The 20,735-nt window shown below is 41.2% G+C and overlaps 1 protein-coding gene across 1 annotated transcript in view; it reads right to left on the bottom strand.

Annotated features, from left to right (window-relative positions):
- Window positions 1-20,735, bottom strand: part of PDE10A (phosphodiesterase 10A) — a 297,841-nt gene that overhangs the window by 29,547 nt on the left and 247,559 nt on the right. The window contains 3 exon segments of the mRNA XM_081250479.1: window positions 5,935-6,107; window positions 15,512-15,667; window positions 19,131-19,281. Coding sequence (XP_081106605.1) covers window positions 5,935-6,107; window positions 15,512-15,667; window positions 19,131-19,281 — 480 coding nt within the window.

The raw sequence follows: 20,735 nt of genomic DNA on the forward strand, positions 1-20,735 counted from the left end.
ATAAATTCTGAACAAAATTTAAAAACAGCTCATTGAAGGCAATTGAGTACCTAAAAGCAGGCAGAAACTGGAAGGGGTTTAAAACCTTTGGGCATAATCCACATTTATTAGCTTTTCTGCTAAGACTATGGCTCAGTTGGGGTATGAGACATTTAGAGGCCCACAGAAAGTCACAGTATGGTGGAGAGGTTAGCATCTGGGCTGCCAGAGCACATGGAATCTGAGGAGAAAAATCCTGGAAAGGAGAGAGCCACAAAGGCTATAGTCCCCAAATATGCATTCATATTCCCCTCAAATCCTTGGCTGGACCCAAGGACCAAGGCCAAAACAGAAACAGAACCACACAAAAAATGCTTAAGGCACATATCCATAAATTTAGGATAATCCATGAGAAATTTAACTGGCCACTAGAGTAAAAGTCAATTATCTTCAGAGAAGGATAACAGGATCCAGAAAGATAACAGAGAATACATATTATCCACAATGTAGCATATAAATTAAAAAATTACTAGACATCTAAAGAAAAAGAAAAATGTGTTCCATGACTCAGAAAAAAAAATAGCCAACAAAAAAAGACCCATAGAGGACTCAGTTGGTGGAAATGAAGACAAGGACTGTTAAGTAACTGATAGATATACTAAAGAATCTCCGGGAAAATATATACTTGGATACAATGGGTGAAGAGACAGGAATTTTAAAAGAGACAGAAGCTATAAAAATGAGCCCCAAATAAATGTCAGAACTGACAAACACAATATATAAAATAAATCACTGGATGGAATGGACAACAGATTGGAGAGAACATTAGAAAGGATCATTGAAATTAAAGGCGAATCATACCAAATTACCCAAACTGAGGCACAGGGAGGAAAAATGACTGAAAAAAACAGTTCAGAGCCCTAATAACCTGTAAGACAGAATTAAGTGCTCTATCATATGTGTAATTAGAGTTGCAGAAGAAAAATGATGGGTTGACGAAAAAAATATTTGAAGAAAAGTGGTTAAAACTTTACTACGTTTTACTGTAATCAGCAGCCCAGAGACCCAGAAACCTCAGAGGAGCTCAAGAAGGACAAATACAAGGAGGACACTGAGGCACATAATAAACAAAGTGCTGAAAAACCAAGGATATAGAGAACATCTTAAAAGCAGCCAGAATAAAAAGACATGCTACATATAGGAGAATAACGATAAGAATGACTGCTGACTTCTCATCAGGGAAAAAAGAAAGAGATGGAGGGCAGAAGACAGCCGAATAACATTTTAAAAATGCTGAAAGAAAGCGTGTCAACTTAAAATCCTAAATCCAGCAAAAAAATCTTGGAAAAGTGAAGCCAAAATAAAGGTGATAAACTAAGGCTGAAAGAATCTGCTGTCTGGACTGAGGTAAAATAATTACCAGACGGAAATCTGGATCTACACAAATGAATGCAAAACATTGGAAATGGTATACATATGAGAAAATATGACAGATTATCTTTTTCTTTTTAAAAATTCTTTAATAATTAATTAACTATTTAATTTAAAGTATTAGCAACCTGGGTGGTGTATACAACGTATGTAGCAGTATAATATTTAACAACAACAGCATAAAAGACAAAACTGGGCATAACTGGATTCTGTCTTTTTCAGATTGTTACATTGTACAGAAATGGAGTAATAGTAATTCAAGGTGGACTGAAAAATGCAGGTTCATGTAAACTCAAGAGCAACCACTTGAAAACATACAAGCGTAACAATAAAAGCCAATAGAAGATATAGAACACAACAACAAAGGAAACATTTCATTAACTCCAGTGAAGACAGGAAAGGAAGGACAAAGAACAAAGGGTTAAAGAGAAAACAAACAAGATAATGAGACAAACATAAATATAATTACATTAAAAGCAAACGAACTGAAAGTCCAAAAGGAAGGAGCGACTGAAAGTCTCAACTACTGCTGATTACAAGACACATTTAAAATATAAGGATGCAGATAGGGTAACAGTAAAGGATTGGAAAATAATATGACGTGCCAATAAGTAAGCACAAGAAAGCTGGTGTGGCTCTTAGACACAGAAAACTTTAAGGCAGGAAGTATTACCAGAATAAAAAGAGAATTTCATAGTGACAAGAGGATAAATCATAGAGAAGACATAACAAATACACAAATGTATAAGCACCTAATAACAAAGTTTCTAAACACATGAAGCAAAATTGAGAAATATATAAAAATTCATAACTTTTTTTATACTGGAAATTGTATTTCCATTAAAAACTGGAAAAAAAATACATTCACAAGTGATAACATTTATAACATGACCAGTATAATTTAACTAAAAAAGTGATAGGATCTGTGTAAATAAACTATATAAAATGTTATCCAAGACTAAAAAGTCATGCCAATGCTTTTGGATGAGAAGCCAATATGCTCTCATTTACAGGTGAAGAAATAAGTGCGATATAACTGCAATCAAAATCCCAATGTGGATATTTTAAATTGAAAACAAACACGATAAACTATTCTTTTTCTTTTTTAAGTATTCACTATGAAGGACATAAAGGGTAATGAGGTCTATAATCCACAAGGAACTGGCACAGTCAAAAAATAAAGGCAAAAAATATGGTAAAATGTTAATAATTCTTGAATGTGGGTATGAGTATACATTTTAGTATAATTTCTACTTCTCTTAAGTTTGAAATTTTTCTTATAAAAATATAAAAAATGCATTTACTAAGTAACGTTTTCCATGAAATTTTCAGAAAGTAAATGAAAGATGAAGATTAGTTTACCAGGTTGTATGATAAATTTCAATATAGTTACAATAATCAAAACAGTATGATCACAGTCGAGGATTAGATAATTAACAATTACCTGGCTTAAGGAGTCCAAAGAAGTATTCGAGTTTATATGAAACTCCAATTCAATTCAGTGGAAGAAAATAGATTGTTAATTAAATGGTATTGATTCAACCCATCAGGAAGAAATAAAGTTATGTTCATAAAAAAATATAACTCCAGAAGCATTAATATGCAAAGAAAATTTTAAGTACAATTTATATTACTTTGAGGATAGGGGAGGCCTTCATAAGCAAGACAGGAAACCAGATTTGATAAAAACAAATGAGGGCTTCCCTGGTGGCGCAGTGGTTGAGAGTCTGCCTGCCGACGCAGGGGACAGGGGTTCGTGCCCCGGTCCGCAAAGATCCCACATGCCGCAGAGCGGCTAGGCCCGTGAGCCATGGCCACTGAGCCTGCGCGATCGGAGCCTGTGCTCCGCAGAGGGAGAGGCCACAACAGTGAGAGGCCCGCGTATCGCAAAAAAAAAAAAAAAAAAAAAAGATTTGGCTTCATGAAATTAAGTTTCTTTGTATTTAAAATAAAATCTAAATAAAACTTTTGAAAAGCACCTAAGAAAATGTTTGTAACATATAACAGAGAAAATGTTAACATCCTTAACAAAAATATAGAATGCAAACTGATATATAAAAAAAGTAAAGAATTCAACAAAAATTACACAAAAGTTGTGAACAAACAGAAGTGGGAACAAAGTCAACAAACATGAAAAGATCTTTAATGCAGAGAGTTGTCAGAGAATGGCATACTTAAAGAGAAACAGTTTTCACCGTATGTGAGGAGAAGTGTGAATTTCTACCGTCCTTTTAGAAAATTTAACATGTATCTACATTTCTAGCACCGTAGGCGATGTGATATATATTTTTAAAGGACAGCAGATGACTTTATAAGAGTTTATTGCAGATTTATGGGGCAAAATTCTAGAAACATCTGATCAATAGGAGGAAGGTTTAGTGAGGCTTTAGCTAGTCCTCCATACTACGTGATGTCACATAACTCTTAAAAATAGGCAAGCATCTGGTATACCGTCGGCCCTGCTCATCTGCGGGTCCTGCATCCGCAGATTCAACCGACCTCGGATCCTGTACTATGTTGCTTGAATCCGTATAGGCGGAACCTATGGATACGAGGGCCAAGGGCCGACGAAGGGATTTAGGGACTTGAACATCCACTGATTTTGTTATGCGGGTGGTGTCCTGGAACACATCCCCTGTGGATACCGAGGAAGGTCTGTAATCACGTTTTTGTTTAAAGATGTATGTTTGCGCATATAAACAGCTTAGAATAAACAGAGGAGAATGCATGGTTCTGTTGGTTCTGCAGAACAGGACCCAGCGGACCCCCAGGTCTCTCATCTGCACTGTGCGGTTGGGAGAGTGACCCTATTCATCGTCCAGGGACGTAATACCCGTATTCTGGTACCTGCAGGGGCTCCGGGAATGAACACCCACGGACGACTCTATTATTGTTTTTCTTGTATATACCTGCACTCTTTGAATTCTTAAAACAAATATGCAATACCTTTAAAATTATTTAATCATAACTATACAGTATACACCACTAACATGTACATATGCATTAAGCACCAAGTATAATATTACTTGCAATTAGATTTTTAAATTTTCTATTTTATAAGAATATAATTATTGTAATCATTTTGCTAAAATCATATGCAAGAAACTTGTTACTACTTACATGACTCTTATTTATAACTTAAAAACAATGTATACACATAGTTTTCAGCAAGCCAAAGGATACCTTAACCCAGCGCATACTTCTCCAGTCGTATAATTGCCATAAGAAAGAGAACTGTGGACAAACACCCGTTTCTGCAGACACATGAAGACTGTAAATCACACGCATCCCTTGGGCTGCAGACGGAAGAGGGTGTGTTGTCCTGCATGACACTGACCCTTCTGCCAACCCTGGGAGGGTGCTGGCAATGTGTCCAGACTGCCCTCTGTAAAATTAAGATGTATATTTTTTTCCTCAAAGAAGGTTCCCCATAAAAACTCTGATGATCATATTCTTGAAGAGGTCAACTATATTTATTATGTATCTGTCTATAGTCATCTGTAGACCTAATGTTTTGTGTTTGGGGCACCTGAGTGAACTGCTTCTAAGGACTGAAAGCAGATTTCTCTAGAAAGAAATGTTATGATCAGTACCTTAATGGATTACAGAGGAGGTACACAAAGCACCTAAGCAAAAAAGAATAGATTCAAGTTCAGCAAGACTAGGATGAACCAATAAACAGGTTCCCAAATCTAAAGATCAAGATGGCATCACTTAAGATGGACTTAGTCAGACATGGAAACAGCAAAGGGAAAGTCCTACAAAGAAAAGCTGGTGGTAACCACCTACACACCGGCAAGGCCAAGAGGTGTTTTAGCCAGTGGACTGAGATCTAATGGACAGATGGGTGGACAGGTGCACAATGAAAAGAGCGGACACATTTCTGAATCCAGCGGGCAAGTCACGCCTTCTCAGAATAAAAGGAATCAAACTACCTTAGCCTGATGCATTAGAACATTTAAGGAATCTCATTCTCTCTGTTCTGACCCCACGTTCAAACCACTTTGGATTGCCACTTGGCTTCCTAAAGGATTGTGACCACGCTGAATGCCAATATTCTGATGCTTATAACTAGAATGTATGTTTGCAGATCAATAAAATGGAATTCAGGTTTTATATATCAATCACATTGGCTTGGTTAATAAGATCTGGATTCTGATGAATCCATTTTCACTTGCTTTTGAGTCTGTGAGGTCAATGACCAAACGCTGGACTGTGATAAATTCAAGGAGAGGCTTCTTGGAAAATGACTTCCCTTTAAAAGTACCCATTCCTATGTGACCAGTTTAAATTCTAATTCATATTTTAGTGACCTTCACAATACATTGTCAGCAATCTTGTCAAATAACGAAATATCCAAAGTAAATATAAAGTGCACATAAAACAAACAAAAAACCACATAAATTCTTTTTACATTTCTTTTTTCAAATATAAATTTATGCCAAATTACATTTTTGTTTTTAAATATAAATTTATTCCAAATAACCCTTCCTGGGCTACTAAACTTTCAAAAATTATTTTTACCTATGTGATTGATTATTAAGGTTTAGCGATCCGGTCTGGTACATCTCTTCCAACTGTTTCCTGTTTCCAAAGTATAATGCAAGGTCTGTGGCAATGATGGCTTTGCGGATGATCTCAAGCACCTGTTCGTATTCACTGGAGCTCAGGGTGGAGAAGATATTGTGCCCCTCCAACTAGGGAAAAAATACAAATAAACACCACCAATAACAAGCACAAGCTCCAATCTAATGACATTTCCAGTTATTTGAAACAACAGTCAGTCGATGGCATTCGGTCAGGACGGGTTTTGGGGGAACAAAAGGATAGTTGAAATGACTGATGAAATTAATGTTTTGGTTTCTCTTCATGATACAACAATAAAGCTGCCACTTAAATGAACTATTTAAACTACGTAACATTTCCCACCATAAAATCCCAGTGATTTAAATATACACCTAGTTTGGGGATATTTGTAGTAAGGAATTAAAGGACTGGAATATGTAAAATATTTAAGTAAAAGACTTTTCCTTGTAAACTAATTAAGAACTTCGGTAATTTTCCCATTATACTGGAAATTAATGGGCTTAAAAAGTCATCTATATCTTTGTCCACTTCTGCAAGCCTAATGATTAATAAACTATTTTCTCTGTATCATAGAAGAAAATGTCCCAGGACCAGAACATAAAATTTAGGCATATTAAAAACTCTTCCTACAGGCAAGAATGCTTTTACATAAAGCACAAATCCCTGAGGTGCAAAAACTGTAAGGCCATCCTGTCTTCTGTCCTCATGGGAGATGGACCCAGCAGATCATCACCCTAAACAAGACCAAACACTGGTCATTTGAATTCTGTTTTCTCATAAGTATTCTTCTGTATATGAATCTTTTAAAAACTTTTTACAATAATTTCTTCCTCAGGATTTTAAGTTTTATTTGTAGTTGAGGTTAAAACGGGTCATTTTTGTTCAAACAAAAAAAGGTAGAGATTCAATTTGTGGGTTCATCGATTATGTTTTAATGATTCATTAGTCAACACAGTTGTACTATAAACCGATTTTTAGTTGTTTCCGCTTGTCTTAAGCTACAAATACTGACTGATAAATTACATGACAAACTTGAAATTATTAAAGTATATTTCTTTACAAAATCAGACATCTCACTAAGATATTGTCTGCTTCCTATTACTCTGAAATAAGGTTGTATGTGCCACATTTATTTTCAGTTATCAGAATCTTCCTGTATTATTTACTTTTAAGGTATTATATTTATATTTAAATTATCCTATGATAAATGGAGTTAGTTCTAGTTGGTTCTTTCTCAGACAATGATAATAGTAAGGACATGTTTGTAGAATGCTCTAAGCATTATAAAACACTTTCAAACACATGATTGCACTTTCAAATTATAAAATTTAAATAATCTTTGATATCTAATTGAAATGAAGTATTTGCTGAAGCATTAACAACATTTGTATTTGACTAAAGAAAAATTGCAGTACTTATATAAACTGGTTATTTCCGTAATTTTTAGTAATGTAATCTCATTTGAAGCAGCCTTTATAAATAAAATAGGGCCAAAGAGGTGGACATGATAAGGACAGGACTTCAGCTCAACACAAGGAAAAACCATCTAAATGTTCAGAGTTACCAGGTGAACTATGCATGGGATGCTGTTTGCGGAAACATTCAAAACACACGCTGGTTAGTAACTGCTGGGGGACAAGGGGCGGGGATTTAATCACTGGGAAGGTAATTAACTTCCAAACCCCTTTCAACCTCAACTCTAAACTTGTATTGTACAAAGTTACAAGAAAGAAATCTTGACTCTGACTTGTGCCAAGAAAGCTGCTTTGCTTGGATCATAACTCCAGTAAAGCAGCTGGCCTCTGCTTCAGCGCTTAATGCCTTGTGACCTGGGATCTGACCACATAAACAAGTTCCACATTGGATGTGTTTGGCTGGTACTCACGCACACATCTGCTCTTGGCAGGTCGTCTGAAGAGGAATCACGTGTGATATATATTTATATGATTTATTCTCTCTATCGCCAACAAACTATTAAATTACAGCACATAAGATATTCTCACATACTGTCGGATTTTACGTTTTCACCTCTCTAAAATAGGGACTTCTTAGCCTGGGTTCCAGGGACCACAGAGTGATGAACTCGCTACAACTGTGTGTAGTATGTTGAGTGTGTCATCCATAAACACATGTTTTCATCAGATTCTCAAAAGTGCCCATGATATAAGACAAAGTCAGACCCGTTTTAAAGGATCTGTGTATTCTGCTGGCTATTTCAGATTCATTATTTCTTTTTTTACTTTACTTTTCGATATTAAAGGGAAACTAGGTGGAAAAGTTCAGCAGTGAACCTTTATAATGAACAGCTTGACTACTTCCTTCAACATTTTACAAGAGTAAAGGGAATAAGTGATAAACAAACAATAAATGGCCCCTTCCTTTCAAGAGAATATAGTATATATTTATCAACACTTTGCTCCTACCAAAACAAAAGACAATAAGGGAGAAACAGCAACCCAGCACAGCAGATAAACAGCTGAAAATGCTTTGAAAGCTCCAATATCACATTAGTTAACAGCCTAATAAAACCTCATAAAATAATAAGATGCTTTTATATACCAACTGATAAGTTTATTATAACTAATATTCCAGGTTATGTTGTTTAAAGTTTATATTAATTCAAGGCAGTTGATCCCATGTTGTATCAATCAAGCATAAAATAACAAGTATTTTATACCCAGCAATGTTTCTAAAGTCCCAAAATAGGTAAGGAGCATATAATTCTTACGTCTGTGAAAGCTTACGAGTGGGCTCCGTTTGTAAAGGCTCAGCTGCTTAAGTAGCTGAGATTTGTGAGATGTGTACGAGAGAATATAAACAACGCTGAAATGGTCCTGATGCTGAGAGACTTCTCGGGGGCACACTTTACGGTCGTTAAAGTGGATGGTCTTTAAGGTCCCTGCTAACTCTCACACATGATGGGTCTAAGGATTCTCAGCATTCTGACTCACTGTTGGAGCACTGCTTTCTTTCCATAGCTGTATCTTTCCCACTACAATATGAGGAATGTATGTCTCATTGAGCAGATATTCAGTCTGTAGTGTTTCACTTTGGGTAAGGATATTAGTAGCTTAGTACCTACTATATCCAAGGTCCTAAACAACATAAGTTCATTTTTTTGAGGCGTTCACTGTTCAGTGGTACACAAAAAATAGAGTGGCATGGTCCCCACGAATGAGCTAAGTGAAGACCATGGGAGCACATGGGACGCTCTTCTTGGTGGCGACATGATTTCTGAAGGACCAGCTGGAGGAACAGAGGAGAGCATGAGACCCTGAGCATTTGCTGGAAGCACAGACACTTCCGTGCAGCTGAGGCAAATTTAATACAGAAATGGGAAGAACTAAAGTAAAAGTTTTTTAAAAGGCCTGGATGCAGGACTTCCCTGGTGGCGCGGTGGTTGAGAGTCCACCTGCTGATGCAGGGGACACTGGTTTGTGCCCCGGTCCAGGAAAATCCCACATGCCATGGAGCGGCTGGGCCCGTGAGCCATGGCCACTGAGCCTGTGCGTCCGGAGCCTGTGCTCCGCAATGGGAGAGGCCACAACAGTGAGAGGCCCGCGTACAGCAAAAAAAAAAAAAAGGCCTGGGTGCAGAACTGAAATATAATATAGAAAGTAATAAGGAGCCACTGAGGATTACGGAGGTGGCTTTTAGAGCAGTCCCTCTGGCAACAGCGTGCGTTGAGGTGGGTCAGAACAGATGCAGAAGGGCGGATGATCAGTCTTTCCTCAGCACGCATTTAAAATATTACCATTAATCATACGTAATTCTCCCCAAAGCCCTACTGTGCTGAGCTCTACAAAAGAGATTCTCCTGGAAGGGCTTTGGAGCCCAGATTTCAGTATCTGCATGCCAGCCAGTCCAGGTCTCACTCCCCAGCAGCCCTGGCCCTACTGGGCTGTGAATCACTGTCACAGGGGCAACAGGCGGAGGCTGAATCATTCTGGGGCTTCAGGATGAAAAAAGTCAATGACACAACTAGTTGCTTCAAGCATTCACAACAATGATGCCTTTAAAAGATACATAATATTTATTTTGACATTTAATTGTCCACTGCATCAAACCATATACTAGGAAACATGAGAGTACTGTAATTAAGACACAAGTTTTGGAGTCAAACAACTCTGATTTTTAATATCCTCTGCCCCCTACTAGCTGTGTGACAATGAGCCAGTTACTTAACCTCTTTGATGCACATTACTCTTATGTGTAAAATGGAAATGAATAATAATACTTGTCTCATAGGATACCATAAAAATCAAATGTACTGATACATGTAAAGTTCTTAAGTTTCTGGTATATAGGAAGTACCTAATAAATGATGAAATGATTACTGTGATGATGGTGATGATGATAAAACCTACCAGTAGAACTTCTGCAGTCAGAGTTGAAACAGGGAGAGAGAGAAGGAGAAACAAGCAAACAAACCGATACGCCCAGAATTGAATTGGACCGCCAGAGAACACTTCTATTATTTAGAGTACATCTGTAGAAAAGGATAGATTTAGGCTAACCTCTGTAATAACTAATACATTTTAGTCTAGAAGTAAGGACAGTGTTGAGTGTAAGTACAACTATTTTGCTATAATTGCAACAGACAACGGTAAATTCTACCCACTGCAGATGGATTTGGCTGTGTCACAGAAATGCTACTGCTATAAAACGTAATGAAAATGTCATGGGATCCCAAAATGTTGGGCTAAAGATAACTTTTTAAAAATGTAAACATATTTCAAAAGCACTAGATGATTTAAGATTAATGGAATGATGAGAAATTTTTCTTAATTATGAGAATAACCATTCCTAATTGGTCTGTTTTCTAAAATTTTGACTTCTGCGTACCTAACATAGGGTATTCACAGAAGGCAAAACACAGAAAGAGGGTAGCTTCAATATTCAAAATAATCATTATCTTATTATGAAATATAATTTGACTATTAAAATGAACATTAATTACGAATATTAAAAAAAGGAATGTTCAATGAACATTAAAATGGATTTAATATTCTAACGCTAATGGTTCTACCACCATTGCTAAATAAAAATACATGGGTAAGTTTTAGGTCAGAACACAAAGCTTACCCACTACCTTGTCACTGTCCACATAGAACAGTCTCCTTACCTGAAGTCATTCCACTTACGCTCCACCACTGAGCCACCTACACGCTTTGTCCTAAGGAGACATATCTACTCAGTTTCCCCTAAATAGGACCTGACAGTGACCAGTCGCCAAACGTTGCACACATTGTTTTGCCTTCTCTGACTCTTAGGTCCACATTCTTATCTTCACGTGACCACCACCCCCCACGTCAACAGACCCGGCAGCAGGCCTGCGGGGTGGAGATGAACGAGGGGCAGTGACTGTCCTCACCGGGCTTACAATTCAGAGGACGGGAAGGCTAAACTCACAAACAGAGAATTTCAATACCACGTGAGAACTCTAGAATACGTGTATGTTTAAGGGACTTGGGGGCCACATGGAAAAGGCACACACTGTGCCCCAGTTATGTGGAGACATCATAAAATACTTTCACTGGAGGAGGTACTGCCTGAGCTGAGCCTTAAAGATGAGGAGAAGCTGGCCACCAAAATAGAAAACTCTAGACAATGCAGAGTTAAGAAATGGTCTGGAACTGCAAAAATACAGTAGATACAGTAGTCCTGGAACAGGCAGAGGCCATTTATAAAAGACTTGTGTATCAATTAAGAAACAAAATTTATTCTGGAGGCCATGGGACCCACTGGTGGATTTTAAAAAGGAGAATAACATGTTCAGACATATATTTGGAAGATAAATTTGAGAACCACAAGTTTGGGGAAATGGTGATCAATATGGGGGAAAAGGCAGTCAAACAGACAACGTCTAATGAAGGCACAATTTGGGATGTCACTCGGGAAAGGTCCTTGATGGACATGTAGGAGACTGTACGCTCAGAGGGGCCAGTTCAGCATCCACTACAGGCGCCAAATGGGAACTCCGTCTCCTCTGAATGCCCCTCACGGCCTGTAAACAGCCCTGGGCCCCAGTCACCAGGAAAACAGTCCTGAGGCCCAACGTTGAGACAAGGGGCAGCTCAGCAAAAGTTAAGAATCTGAACCTATCTTTCCTCTAGATGCTTTCACACTTCTCCTTACTTCATTCCTGACTTAGTCTCCTCCCACTGCCCACTCGGGGCCGGGGGGTGGGGAGGGTGGGAACTGCCCACTGCATCTTTCTCCCTGTGACGGAAGTGAAGGCAAGTGTGAACGAACATACACCCTCCCTGCCGTGCTGCACTGTGAACAGTTCTCTGCTCGTGTGTGAAGGACTGAGGTTAGCTTTTAAATATACTTCCCCTTTCTGTTTGCTGAGGTTGCTGTGGTCACACAGGGGGCCTCTTCCCCACGCTTCCCCAGTCGCCCAGATTATCCCATAAGTAATTGCGGCAACAACACTGAAAGCCAGCAGTCGGGTTAACAAGACTGTGGTCTGTAGACACACACACAGAGCCACACACACACAGCTTTGAGGAGGCCTCATGGGGAGCCATCTCTAACCATCATGGTGAATTTTTTTATCTCCTCTTTGGCCACATGGCCAAAGGATGAATAGTTCCGGCACTGCGATCCTCTATGCAGCCAGAGCGCTGAAGGCTGCCTGCGGAGGTGAGGACACCGAAGGAGAGGCCTTCACGACCGTGCCCACTGGGCGGACAGACCTATCAGAGGGGTCTGTGTGACGTAATGACATAGTGTTCTGTCTGATAATTCAGTGACTGGATGTTGAAATTAAATTTTACTCTCAGCCAAGGATATCACCTTAATTGGTCAAGTCTGGAGGGGTCCTGACAAAACTTCAAACTGGCAGGGCTTGGTGACTGGAGCTGGGGGCAGGGTGAGGGGGAAGGGCTCTAACAGGGTCACTGACCCGTGGGGTGTAAAATAACTCAGCACGATTTTGGCCACACTGAACGCCAAACACAGTACAAGCGTTTGGAAACAGAACCTTACGGTACCCCAGGCTGACGCACGGGCGTGAGAGCCACAGCCTGTTAGGATGGCTGGGACCCCAGGAGGCCGGCCAGGTGGAGCGACAAGATCAGCTTGAGGGCGGAGCTGTGGACACAGCAGGCGTTTGTGCTTTTGTTATCACCGTCCCCCGGGCCTGAAACGTGTGCTGGCAGCTGCGAGGCAGTGAATAAACATGTTCGCTATTGAAACGAATTTCAAGAGGCAGTTAGATGGATCTGAGAAGACAAACTCAGAGGAGTTATCATGAGCATGTACAATCAGCAGATTCTAGAGATTTCCAGAAAATGAAGGAGCCCTCCGCCATCCTCCTGCCCATGAAGATGGGGCCGTGAGTTTATGCCCCCTATGTTTCTCCGTGTCACAGCTCACACAGGAGGTGTTGGTCAAGCCAGGATACAGATTCAGGTTTTAACTGGTGGGCTGAACCTGTGGCCATGACGGGTCTTCTAGCCGGCTTCCCATCCCACTTGTCTGTGGAGAATCTCACCTCTCCAAAGACACAAGAACACATGTGCCCTTATGTCCCCCCACCGACAGTGACTGAAATGCCTTCTCTAATACTCGGAATCTAACTACCCTCCAACAACTCTGGATGCCAACAGCGTGGTTGAACTTAATTCACTGCCTGAGTTCCAGTGATGACGCTCTGATCATCCTAGGAACACCTCATCGTGTAACACGGAGCCCCCCACGTGGCTGAGGGTTTGCTGAAAATGGGACAAACTGCTCTGTGCCATCTCCACTGTCAACGGCAGCAAACGGAGCAAGTCTTCCTGCCAGAAGTCTTCCTTGGCTGGGTCAGACCCTCTCCATCCCTTCTGCTTTGTATCACTGCTGTATCACACAGTTTATGTCTTATTCCATCCAGCAGCAATGTACTTTGCAATCCTGGCCTCTGTAAAAACTAAGTCTCTTAAATTTAAAATAGGTTTTCTGAGGGAACTTTATGAAGGCTATTAAAATTCATTTGCAGATTAAATTGCCAGAAATGCTGTCATAGTCATATGTATGAATTCATTTAGGACATAGGATGCACATGGGACCCAGGGAGTCCTAATTATTTCTAAATGAAGGCATCCTCATGTCATTTCTGGCATATACCCTTCTTCCTGGGCAAATAAATAGCCTAAGGGGAAAGTAGATATAAACTGTCATGAAGTTTTATAAATGTCTATTTACAAAAAGCATGTTTTAATGCATGTGTGTATATATACACCTATTATATACACACATATATAGGTACACACATATCTGTATCATGCACACATACACACACACACACATATACATATATCCACACACATCTTTTATCCTGCTTAAATTTCTAGGTATGTATGTATCTATCTATCTATCCAGACAAACATACATAACATACATCATTTAAAAAATAAAGTATTGGTGCCAAGGAAACATTGGGAATGGTGACTACCTATTGCTTTCAGGGACAGAACCAGCCCGGGAGCAAGGGGGACATTCAGCCACCTGCCGGATATGACTCCGTATCTGACAGACCTTTCACTCTACGCCGCAGGTCATCAGAAGAGCGCCTGCACTTCAGTAAGCTCATCATTTACCTTCTCAGTCCTGAGGAAAGGGGGTCTGACCGCGTAAATGTTGCTGGGTTTTGAAAAGATCTGAGTGTGCAGTACTACCAATCACTGGGACAGCTGGGACCATGAGGCGCCACTAAGAGAAGCTATGGAGAGGAAAGAGCCCTGGGTGGTCAGGGGAGGCCTGGGCTACACAAGAAGGGAAAACTGCACCAAGTGGCAGACACCTTCCTGCTTCGCAAGTCGCCCACAGCCAGGCGCTGCTGAGGTCCTGCCGGGGCTTTGCGTCACAACCTTGACAATTCCAAATCCTTCCCGTAGACACGTAACCAGAAGATCTCATGAGACTTCTCTTCTTATTTTGAGGTGCTGACAGTGAGAGGAAGAAACGGGGTCCACTATTCTTATGTCAAACACAGATCACATTTTAAAAATTGCCTGTGAGTGGAGTCAAAGCATTACGAGGCGATAGTTACGTAGTTAAGATGACTCTGAGAAAAAGGTTTGAAGTGAAGGAGCGTACATATCTCACAGGGAAGGGAGACCTGTCAGCATCCAGATCAGTCACTAAGGACATCTTAAAAGCAAGAAAACTCAATTTAAAAACACACAAAAGAAAAAATAAAAGAACTTCAATGCACTTAAAGTCTTGTTTGCCTAACATTCAAGATTCGTTGTTCGACACATTCTGGTTCAGGAACATGATGATCCACATAGATTAAATTAACTATGTGAAACAAACTTTGCCTTAGGGTAGAACGTACTTAAAAATCAAATGTGATTGCAAAATATATATAAATCTTTTAAAAAAGGTTTTACGATAAAATGTAGCTGCTGTTTCTAAAGAAAGCCAGAAGAATATCCCTCTTTTACGTATAAACCGTGGGTCTCTCTGACAAGACGATGTACACAAGGGGCAGCGGGCAGGCACGTGGCCCTGGGCGCCTCACCTGAAGGATGGAAACGGTCTGGGAGAAGTGGTGCTGCTCCATGGTCGACGTGGAGTATAGTGCTGCGAGGGGGTGGTCGAATTTCTGCAGGTAGCTGTTACTGAAGCCCCTGTGGTCCAGGTCATGGCACAGACACGCAATTAGCAGTCCCTTGCGCTTAAGGAGAAACCACAGTGCACAGATGTTGAAAACAAAGAAATGGGACATGAGGAAAGTTACGGTTAGTATTCTTATCACACTGACTTCTGTCACTGATGCAGCCAATATGCTCATGAATGCCTGAAATAACAGATAATCTAACTTCTTTTTTAACCAGTTTCTTTGTCTTTCTGCTTATGAGCTTAACAATCAAATTATTCTTGAGTTTTCCTGATCGACTCTGGTAAAAAGTGTAGGTGGTATCAAATTAAAGCAAATGTTCCAAAGAATCACAGATGAAGCAAGTCTGCAAAAGGAGAGGACAGTATCAGTTCTTCACTCAAAAATCTATTCAATATTAAATTCTAACGATGTTACTGCTATCGTAAATGAGAAATATAGCAAGTAAATCATAAAGCATGTGAAAAATGGCAAATTGCATGGAAAAAGATAAAAGGAAGAGCAGGCTGAAGGGGACAGGGGAGAAGCGGGTGGCTGTGATGTACAGCAGTTAGGATGGGCCTCAGACAGGCAGAGGTGCAGGTGGGAGAAGGGGAGAAGCAGGCGGCTCCCGGGGGCGGGGGCGGGGGCGGGGCTGTCAGCCAGCTCGCATCCTGGCAGGGGAGCCTGCCCACGAGTCACAGGACCAGAGTCACATGACCAGGACTGACCACTGCAGGGGCTGCGGGGAGAGGAGGACAGAGAGGAACTTGAGGGCAGGGCGGGGGCGGGGGGGGAGGGTAAAGATCTTGTATTATTTGTGATCCAGGGACCGATGGCGGGGTTTCTAGCAGAGCAGTGACATCATCTAGCTGATGTTCTTTAAAGATCCCCACGCTGGCCACTGTATTGAGAACAGACTCCAGGAGGGTGGGAGAGACCTGGGGGAGGCTTTTGTCGTGACTCTGGCAAAACATAACAGAAGCTTAGACCAGGACGCTAGCAATGCAGGCTTAGGAGACATGACTAAAGTCTGGAAGATTCTGCAGGCAGAATCAACAGAGCTTTCTGGCAGGCTGGGCACGAGAAGAAAGCAGGGCAGGACGGCGAGCGGGGGAGGGGAAGCCAAGCCTGAAGCCCAGGTCATCAGCCTTAGGCGCTGATGGACGGGGTCGTCACCGAGAAGGGAAAGTTGAAGGGGGAGCGGGCGGGAGGAGCGCTCGGGAATCGAGGGTGCTGGGGGTCCTGGGTGCCACGTGAGAACAGCGACGCAAAGAGGACAACTGAGCCCTGACCCTTGGACCCGCACGACCCCTGGACCAGAGCATTTTCAGGGGGGTGATGGAGCTGGTTTCAGAGAAAAGGGGAGGAGAGGAATTGCAGGCGGCCAGCACAGCGGCTCCACCAGGGCCCGGCGGCAAAGAAGAGCCTAGAAATCCGGAGGGAGCCGAGCGGAGAGGCAGAGGCAGAGGGTGCAGTGAGGTGGAGGTCACAGCCTGCGACCTGCACGGGATGCAGAGCCTGCGGAGGACCCAGCGCGGAGGGAGCGAGTTAACGGAGTGGGGTGGGGGGGCGGGGGGGGGGAGGGAAGAACCGCGAGGGCAGGGACCTCTGAGACCAGGGCAACCGGCAGGGCGGCTCTGGACAGGTGCCCGGACAGCATCGGAGGAGGGCGTGAGGCCGGAGCGCGCGGCGCCACCTGCCGCGGGGCGGGCGCCTGCAGAAAGCCCCACAGGAGCACTGCGCCTGCGCCCTGCTGCTGCCTTAGTCTCGCCGAGCCACGCTGGTTTCTCCTGCCACCTAATGGGAAGGGAGGTCGCCCCGGGCACCCGCACCCCTAAACTATGCGGTAGGCAAGGGACCAACCCTAAGTGTTTGGAGGTCTTAAGACACTGAACTGTGTATGTTCTGGGGGTCGTTTTGTTTGGGGGCTGTTCGCATACTTTATGCTGCAACGTCAGCCATAATGAATCTGGTAAGAAATGTCAAGGTTGTAAAATCTGGCACAATGGATAAAAGCATTCTAATTCCTTTTAACCTATTTTATTTGTATTGATGTTCGATAGTTTTGTCAAGTGTATGCCAGAATCACGCATCTGAAAATAACTTACAAAGTAATGAACTGCCTTTGCTAACTTTTCCTTTAAAAACATCAAATGATCATTTCTAAAGCTCTACTAGAGATTACATATGCACCTTATAAAATATATTTTAAATAGTTATGTATGTTATTGGGGGATTGTTTTTAGCCAAAAGACCTGAAGTTTCTGGAGAAACAGAATGATATAATTCTAGAAACTTAAATGAAAGTCAATATGTAGTAACAAAACTTATCTCACTTGTCTTAAAATTTTTCAATTTTTGAATATAAATTTTAATATAATCCAAAAGAATAATTTCTATAATTCTCAAGCTTACAGGCTAACTTTTGGCAGAAAAGATAATAAAATTGCTTTCTTAAAAGGAAGTGAATGGAGAAATACTGAAATTTTCAAAAATACGGGGTTCAATGAGATGGAAAATTGTTTAGAAAAATTTATATTAAAAAAGAAGAAATTTCATCGTGTGTGTGTGTGATAAATAATAAATTATTTATTAGGCTAAGCCCCATCTAAAGACTATTAATTAAAACAGGAACGTTTTGACTCTTTCTTTACAATAGCATTTTTTTTCTAAAATGCATCTTTCAAGTTTCCCACCCAAATTGTGAATTTGGTCTGACAGGATGGAAAGGACAGGACTGGACCTCAGGGTTCTAGTGTTGGTGGACGTGACCTTGGGAGAAGCACAATTTCTTTATCACAGAGACGGCAGCTCCCTTTCTTCACGTGTCCTGAGGCAGGAGGAGAGAAGGGTGGATTCAAGTTAGGGATTTCATAGGGCTGCTGGGACCTTGCGGAGAGAGGGCAGAGAGGCCATCAGGAAGGTCCCGCCTGGGAGGAGCACAGCTGGGGCGAAGGGGCCCCATTACCAAATGCGGGCTGGGCATTCAAGGAAGGGGCTCGACAGCAGTGCATGAATGGACTAGGCATCCCCAAATCTTCTCTGAGTGTGTCACCAACTCCAAGTCTGTAAAGTCCGGTGAATCAGTGGAACATCGCCGAGCCCCTGTTCCCTTATGCTAGAGAAGGTCAAATAAGCATTTATGTTTGAATTGTATTTAATGCTCTGGGTTCTCAGATGGGTAGGATATGTCTCCATTATCCAGGGCATAAGGGCAAAGAGAACAATTCACTTTGTTTACATCCTTTCAGAAGAATTCAGCTTTAATAGGGAAGAAAGACTACAAAAATGAGTGTTTCCTTGAGGGATATTTTGATGAAGTTGGAATTTCTGTATCTACATTCCTTATACAAAATAATAGGGAAAATGCTTGGGTACAACAACTTAAAAAGTATGCTTCTGTGAATTTACGGAACCAAAATTTGTCCCGGAATGACACAGAGTTGCCTAACTATATCATAAATGTACTCCAGACATAGAGTTCTTCAACCCACTCAGGTTATTTGAAGCGGGAGAAAGAAAGCGTGTACACACCCACCTCGAGTTCGGAGAAGAGCCCGTGGTTGTTTTGGAGTATGGCGTACATGCAGTGTGCCACTGTGACAGCGTGCTTCCAGTTGTGGTAAGGGACCCGACGATAGTTTTTCTTCACAGACATGATAAAACGACACAACTTTTCAAGCTCAAAGCTGTGTGGAAAAGAAATCGTCATGACAGAAACTGGTAAAGAAGCAGTACGTTCCAGGAGACCACTAGATGTGCACGTCTGTCCTGCACGCACTTGCACGGGTGAACACTTGCGTGGGGACGGGATGCAGGAGCGCGGGGGCCTCACTCACGAACCTCCCCACTGCTTCTCCAGCCACGTGACAGACGAAGACGTTGGTGGCTCGTGCTCTGGCATGGTAACAGGCCCACCGGGGAGCAAATTCCAGAATCATCTTGCCGTTACCCATCGTGAATGCCCACCACCTCTTCCTTAGCTTTCAAGCATCTCCTGCATCCCATTGTGCTCAACAGACAACAGCATATCATCATCCCGTTCAAGGGTATTTTTAGCTAAGTTTTTCCAGAAAGCATATTCAGATTCCCAAACTGCAAACATGCATACTATAAGAATTTCCTAGGTGAGTGATTATCCTTTCAAGAGGAATCCAAATTACCATGGGACACTCAAATTATTACGCGGTGGTAGCAGATGGCTATATCCAAATCTTGACGCAGTCCATGAAAGAATATGATGTATTTTATCATACAATATGGTTATACATTTTTATACGTATCATGTGTTTACACGTATTTAAAGCCCCACCAACTCAGTGGATTTAAGGCAGCTTAAGACAAAGGCATATCAATATGAAACAGGGCTCCCCGAAATACCAAAGAGACGAGAGTCCATAAAACCTCTAAATACATATAACCTTTATCTTTCTCCATTGAAGATTTTCAGATGTCCCTGAAGCGTGAGGTATGTGATTTTAAGAGTTTCAACTGGTCATACTCTCAATTGATATCTAAGAAATAAGTGGCATTAGTTACCCTGTGTGCATCCTTTTGAGACAACAATTTATAAAAGTCACTGGTGGAAATAAGAGAAAACACAGAATTCAATAGGAAACAAGTGACAATTTAGTTCTAGAGATGCTAAGAGCCTCTATAATCCACTTAATGACTAAATTAGTAAGAAAAGAGAAAAAGAAAATTATTCCTTGCATTTTAAGTATGTGTTTAAGCTGTAAAAAACAAAAACAAACAAACAAACAAAAAAAACGGATACAAATTCATAAAAGGCCTCTAGGACAGGCCGCAAGGAGAGGACAGAGATTTGCAAGGAAAGGGCAACATAACTTCATTACTAACAAAGGACTAGACTTTGACTTAGGACACCTGTTTCTTTCACACTTGTTTTAACTGATATATCGAAGTTAAAGGTGAAAGTCGATGTTAAATGTGTATGTACATTCCAAAACACACCTAAAAACAGTATGCAATTATGTTGAGAAGTAACCCCTATCTCTTTTAGCTCCACCTATATTCTTCTGATCACCTGGTTAGACCTGGTTGTTAACCAAGGGGCAGCCTCTGAGGGAATCTAAAAAGGATGCACATTTGTCCAATAATCTTAGCTTTTTAAAATTTAAAT

Source organism: Mesoplodon bidens, assembly GCF_964165515.1.
Source record: "Mesoplodon bidens genome assembly, chromosome: 12".
Taxonomy (NCBI): domain Eukaryota; kingdom Metazoa; phylum Chordata; class Mammalia; order Artiodactyla; family Ziphiidae; genus Mesoplodon; species Mesoplodon bidens.